General features: G+C 38.0%; 2 protein-coding genes across 2 annotated transcripts; both read right to left on the minus strand.

Moving 5' to 3' along the window:
- Positions 1–2,890: 2,890 nt before the first annotated feature.
- Positions 2,891–4,597, minus strand: TM35_000082740 (putative protein kinase; the record flags this gene model as incomplete). Its single annotated transcript, XM_029024139.1, has 1 exon — positions 2,891–4,597. One exon carries the CDS (start codon positions 4,595–4,597, stop codon positions 2,891–2,893), a length of 1,707 nt encoding a protein of 568 aa, XP_028884542.1.
- A 386-nt stretch (positions 4,598–4,983) lies between these two features.
- On the minus strand, positions 4,984–7,005 carry TM35_000082750 (ATP-binding cassette protein; the record flags this gene model as incomplete). The annotated part of the gene is made up of 1 exon (XM_029024140.1): positions 4,984–7,005. The coding sequence occupies one exon, from the start codon at positions 7,003–7,005 to the stop codon at positions 4,984–4,986; it is 2,022 nt and encodes a 673-aa protein (XP_028884543.1).
- Between the last annotated feature and the right edge of the window lie 59 nt (positions 7,006–7,064).

The following is a 7,064-nucleotide window of genomic DNA, read 5'->3' on the forward strand; positions in this document are numbered from 1 at the left end:
TTTCTTAAAGCACGATCTTCACCACGATGACGTTTTTCCCGTTGGAACTGATTTTTATTTTATTTTAATATATTAAAGTAATGAAATGATTCTTTGTTCTTTTGTGCATCGGGCGTGTAGCTCAGTGGTAGAGCGCCTGTTTTGCATACAGGAGGCCTAGGGTTCAATCCCCTACTCGTCCATCTTTTTCACTTGCTTATTTTTTCTCATTAAAAACTGTAGGGCTCGATCGTCCTTTTCGCAAGCTGACATTTTTTTTTTTTTTTAAAAAAAAAGGTAGCCTATGCCAAACCCGCAAAGAGGCATGAAATTGCCAGCGGCTTCCTCCTGGCAACCCTCCGGAAAATGTGGGGGAGGGGGGTTGAGGCTGAGGGAGGGGAACCTTTGAACACAAAGAGGTAAAATTCCCCCACGCCCCTCTTTTTGGAAGCCGGCGGAAGAAAAGGAAACGACTACCAGAAGAGTCCGACACCGACAGCAAACGGAACTTAACCCATTTCTTCCGTTACCCTCAGGCCTTTAACGACCGGATATTCCATACGCGATTGGGAATCTGCGCTGGGGGTGTGGGTTTTTAATTTGTTTTTATCGCCAAACGTTCGGCAATAAACCTTTTTCAGAAGGTAATGCGTTAAAAATTCCCTTAAATTTGCAACTCTCTTTATAACTGGCCAACTCTTGTATTGAATGGCTGGTTATTTCTAATTTTTGTAAATTTTTTAAGCTGGGTCCAATGTTGCAAAGGGGCCGGACGGGTTTCCCATCTGGAACTGTGAAGGTGAATTTCCCCATGCGCAGCTAACAAAAACAAAAAAAAAAGATATAATGCAGATAACTCTTTTTTTTTTTTAAAAAAGGACTCTAACCACAATGCATTTGCAGATAAAGTCATTTTACTGTTTCTCCCAAAAAATGATCTTAAATTCTCAATATTTTATACCATGTTACCAAGGGGGAACCCTGAGAAAGGCAATTCTATAGCAATCCAACCCTTACTTAATGGAGTGAAAAAAAAAAAAGTCATTTGGCACCACTAGCTTCATACAGAATTTGCTTCCTCGGAATTGTGTTTCGCTATTCATCCTCTAATCTCGGGTTTTAAGGAATCCCTAAAAACAAACGGAACTTCTCTCGCATGATGTGGTCAGTTTCGCAATGGTTTAAATGTCTGGTTGGTTGAAAATTATGGTTGTGGTGTGGAGATTTTTTTTTTCTTTTTTTTTTTTGCTGCAGCGAGTTGAAATTTCATACTAGAAAAAAAATCAGATCCAAAAACCTGCTCCCCAGACATCATTAACAGAAATAATTTGAGGAGTTGCCTCTTTTGTTACTAGAAAAAGGGACCTTGGAATCTGCCAGTTTGTATGTCCTGTTGTGTGAAACTTCCGGCGGTATAGAGAATTTGATTGTATATTTTGTTTTTTTGCGTGTTATTATTATTATTATTATTTTTTTTTTTTTATAATAAGTTTGTCTTCTGAAATCATTTAGAACTTTATAGATTATTTTTGTTTTGTCTATTTATTTGTTACCATTGAACAAATTTAAAAAAAAAAACATATTCGTTTTAAATAAGGGAAAACACACAAAAAAAAACAAAAAACAAATAAGCAAATGAAAAAGATGGACGAGTAGGGGATTGAACCCTAGGCCTCCTGTATGCAAAACAGGCGCTCTACCACTGAGCTACACGCCCTATGCATAAAAAAACAAAGAATCATTTCATTACTTTAAAATAAAAATAAAAATTATTATTATTATTCTTTTCTTTGTTATTCTTTTTCTATATTTCGATATAAGGTTAATTTATTTTCATGCGACATCGAGGCTCCAGTGGCCTAATGGATAAGGCTTTGGACTTCTAATCCAAGGATTGCGGGTTCGAGTCCCGTCTGGAGTATGTTTTCCCCATATCCCCTTCCAAAAACGTTTTTTTTTTTTTTCTACCTATTTGTTCTTCTTGTGTCTCTCTATTTTTTAATGAGAGAAAAAAATTATCTATATATTTATGTATGTATTCTCTTCATGCAGAGCCTTCCTAGCTCAGCGGTAGAGCGCACGGCTTTTAACCGTGTGGTCGTGGGTTCGATCCCCACGGATGGCGTTTTTCATATACTCTTTTTATTTTTCTTATACTTTTTTGTTTTTTAAAAAATTATTTATTAAAATTCCCAATAAGCCTCCGTGGCCTAATGGATATGGCACTCGCTTCCTAAGCGAGGGGTTGCGGGTTCGAGTCCCGCCGGGGGTATATTGTTTTCTCCAGGAAAACTTTCTCAGGTTAGAAAAATCTTTTTTTTTTTGTTGATTATTTGGGGGCGGTGGGTTTCCTTTTTCTTTTTTTTTTTTTTTATGTGTGTTTTTGTTTTGTTTCCCCTCTCCTATCTGCCCTAAAATGCCCAGAAAGAGAAAAAATTAAGAGTGTTTCTCTTTTCTTTTCGCCGTTCCGAAGGGGGAGGGGTGGCGGGGGCCCGGCGCCCCTTTGGCGGACTCCCCCTCCCTCTTCCTCCCGCCCCGAAAAGGGGTCGGCGATTTGGGGCCTCCTTCCCTCCCCCCCACCCCCGCGTGCGGACGGCGCGGCCTTCCCTTCGGCAACCCCGCGGGGAAACTAAAAGAACAAGAAAAGAAAAAAAAAAAAGAGGAGAAAGGAAGAGCAAACAAAGTGTTACGTGATTTCTTCCCGGCGGCGTTGGCAAACGCGAAAGGAAAACAAAAACGGAAAGGGGTCCGCGGCGCCAGCACAATATTATTTTAAACGCCTGCCCCCCCCCCTCCCCCGGCTGGGAAAATACAAAAATATGATAAGAAGTAGCAAAATAATAATAATAATAATAAAAAGAAAACAATGTTAGATAACTATATATATTATATATTTTCCTTCCTCACTAATTCAACGCAATGAGGTAAAGTAATTTAGTAACACCCTTAATTGTTCCGAACGCTCCGGATCATGCGTATAATACTGAAGGTCGTTTAGAAGCCTAGAAATAACATCATCCAAAGACTCATTACTATAACCCCAGTTGCCGTAACGCTGGCGAAGTTCAGGATCATTCACGTTAGGAAAATCCAATTGATTTACTATTTCTTCTTCTTCTAAACCGTATGGGGTATTTTCTCGACTTGTTGTTGAATTTTTCGTTACTACACTATCAACTGGATTTGAATGCTCTATAAGAATTTCATCATTATTTAAATGACTTTCTTCTTCTTCACAAAATAATAAATCTCCTCCTTCCTCACTCCATTCGTCTTTTTCTGTTCCTTCTTCTTCCATTAAAGGTGAAGATTGTTCCAAAGCACGCATAACAAGATGTAAAACAATTTGCTTATTTTCAACCACTAAAGTTCCTGCTTGTGTGGGTCGATAAATCCTTGCAGGATGTTGTTTAACATTTTCACCATAAAAAACATTACAATCACGAAAAAGTTGATGCCGACACAAATCTTCACAAGAAGGACGTTGCTCGGGAAAAAAAGCTAAACAACGAGAAATTAAATCCATCCATTTTATTTGTCGATCACGAGTTGTACGTAACCTCCAATTATTTTCCATAATTTCTACAAGTCTTGAAGGTCGTGAAACACTTCTTAAAAGATACAATTGAGCATTACCAACTGGCATAAAACGTCTAACCTCTTCATGACTAGGAGTTCCTACTATATTGAGAATTACTTCAAGTTGTGTACTTGCACGTTGACCTTCCCATACACCATGTTCATTAAGAGCAGAATTTACTGTAAAGAGTGCACGACCAGTTACCATTTCAAAAAAGATACAACCTAATGACCATACATCTATTGATGTTTCTCCTTTTGATACATTAGTAATAATTTCAGGCGGTCTATAATAACGTGTACAAACATAAAAAGTATCACTAGCTTCAGCATCACGCGCAAGTCCAAGATCTGCAATAAGTGCTGTTGATTCATATGGATTAGTTCCATGTAAACGAACAAGAACATTTTCTGGTTTCATATCTCGATGAACAATATTACACTTATGCAAATAATCCAATCCAAAGCAAATTTGAAAAGCAAAAACAACAGCAACTTGCTCAATAAATTCTTCTGTCATGGATAGTTTCGGACTTGAAGAAGACGCATGCTTAATAAAATAAAGCAAATCGCCTTTCATCAGAGGCATCACAATATGAAGATTAAATTCATCTGTTCCTTTTATTTTCCCCACTTCTGCTTCAAGTTCATGATGATGTTTAATAAGTTTTCCACCAAAATCCAAATTAATATACTCTGAACCCTCTACATCTAAGTTACTAGAAACTTCTTCTGGTGATATTGAACCATTATAATGTGTATCATCATCTCCTCCAGATCGTCCATCCACGCTGACACATGGGGTTACAAACATACTAAAATAACCAATTACATGGGGATGGGCATCATGCAAAAAAGTCATAGTATCAATTTCACGCACAAGGCGTTTACTCTCCTGATTTACAAAGCGAGCTGGAATCGTTTTGATGGCAACATGCTCATTTGTTAAAAGGTCTTGATATTCTTCTACAATTCCAAACCCTCCCTTGCCAACGACTCCAATCAATTTATAACGACCGACAAGCCGTGAGGTGGACATTGGTTTCGTGAGGAGGCAAGAAAATAATGGATTCTTTATGCTTCCCCTTTAATAATAATAATAATAATAATAATAATAATAATAATAATATAAGAGAAAACAAAAAAGAAAAAAGAAAAGCAATTAACAATAAAAACACTTTTTATGTATAATTATTAGCAATAAATAAAACATAGACACAACAGAGAAAACAAAAAAAAAAATCATTCTTTATGAGGTTTTTCTTACAGCTTATCTTAGAGAATTTAAGGTCATACCCATCTCCTTTATTTAAACAATAGCAAACGACAGCGTTAGGCCATTGCTATTATAAATAAATTCTTAAAAAAAAAAAAAAAAAAAAAACGCACACACACACACACAACAAGAACAAGAAGAACAAATTATTACTCGCCTTTAGCTACCTTTTCCTTTTTTTTATCCTTTTTTTTCTTTTTCCTATCAAAAGCATCAAATGCCATGTCTACATCCATCGCTTGTTTCTTCTTTAGTTCTGCTTCTTCTTCTCGCTTCACCTCTTCCAAGCTTTTCTCACCAACTTGTCGTGCAAGTCGATTATTCAGTAACTTTTCTTCCATAGCCTGCTTCCGTTCTCGCAACATCTCCATTTCATCCTGCTCAAAGATCTTTCGAACTTTACTCTTATAATCTTCAAGTGTTCCATTAAATGGAGTAACTGTGCGATTTCCAGCTTCCCAAATCTGCATATTTGTTTCTTCAATTAGACGGGCATCATGTGTAACAACCAAAACGCCACCCTTAAATTTTTTAATAGCTGAACAAAGTGCCTCAATAGATTCCACATCCAGATGATTTGTTGGTTCATCAAAAAGAAGAAAGTGAGGTTTTTCTGTACTAATAGCTGCAAACGCTACACGTGCCTTCTGTCCTCCACTGAGTGTGGCAATCTGATTTTTATGTACAATACCTTCCAAACCAAAACTTCCCAACTGACGACGAGCCTTATCCTCTTCATGTATACCAAGAGACTGAATGTATTCCACTGGAGTTTTTTCCAAAGGAAGTTTATCCACAAAATGTTGATTGTAGCGACCAACACGAACCTTTCGATTCATAGTTACCATACCACCAGTGGGTTCCAGTTCACCTGTCATCAAGTTAAGTAGCGTACTTTTACCAATACCATTAGGGCCACATAATGTAATACGACTATCTGTCCAAAGAGCGCAATTAACATTTTCAAAAAGTACTGGACCTCCTGGATAATTGAAGGAAACTTCTTCTAGTTTTACAATACAAGCATCTGGAAGCTCAGGAGGTTCAGCAAAGGGAAAATTAACAATATAATCACGACGTTTCTCAAGATACAATGGATCTAGTCGACCCGTACGGATTTGATCTTTAATCCAAGTTTCTACCTGTGCGTTTGACATACCATTGCGTTTCTTGTCCTTTATAGTTTTGGTAACAGCAGCATACTTCTTATCAAGCTCTTGATGACGTTGTTGCAACTGTTCATCAAAACCACTAAACCCACCACGGTAGTAATTAAGAAGGTAATTTTCCACATGAACCATGTGTGTGCAGACCTCGTCAAGGAAACCAGCATCATGTGAGACAACTATTAATGTCTTTGGTCGACGTGCCGTCTCGCGGTAATGTTCGCAAAGATAAGACTCTAACCAAATAACAGCATTTAAATCCAAGTGGTTAGTAGGCTCATCCAACATGAGTACATCCGGTTCAATAAAAACCGCGGACGCCAAAGCAATACGTTTACGCCATCCACCACTGAAACTTTTGGTCGGCCGCTCATGCCATTCTGTAGGGAATCCAAGACCGAATAAAATCGTTCGAGCACGAGCTTCCGCCCGTGAGGCACCCATTACATCCAATTCTTCCTCTAAAAATTGGAGTCGAAGCATCTCCTCTTCACTTAACTCTAGCTTTTCGCGCAGACTGGCAGCTTCCATCATATATTCTTTCTGCTTTTTATGGCTATCCATTACAGCCTGAACTGCACTTACATCAGACGCATGAAACTCCTGCTCTTGCTCTACCAAAAGGAGATCAAGATTAGATTGTACAGGCAACTCCCGTGAACTTAACAAACGAAGGATGGTTGATTTACCTCGACCATTGGGACCCATAAGACCATAACGTGAACCAGCTGATAGTTTGACATCTGTATCATTGAAAAGTATTTTACCATTCACTGAAACTGAAACTTTCTTTAAAGAAATGTTCCGAGAACCCTCAGGAATCTGATCATGCTCCCAAGAGACAGAAAATGGGTTATCACCTTCCTTATTTACGTTGTTTGCCCGTTCACCAAGAAGACGTAGTTCCTCATGCTGCTTCTCCAATTTTTCCTGCTTTTTTCGTTCCTTACGGCTAAGTCCCTTTTCACGATGCAACTCGTCCTGGCAAACCTCCGTATCACTCATTTCCAACTACACAAGAGAAAAAAAAAGAAACAACAACAACTAAAAAAAAAAAAAAAAAA

This window comes from Trypanosoma theileri (genome assembly GCF_002087225.1).
Source record: "Trypanosoma theileri isolate Edinburgh chromosome Unknown TM35_Tth_8_V1, whole genome shotgun sequence".
NCBI lineage: Eukaryota > Euglenozoa > Kinetoplastea > Trypanosomatida > Trypanosomatidae > Trypanosoma > Trypanosoma theileri.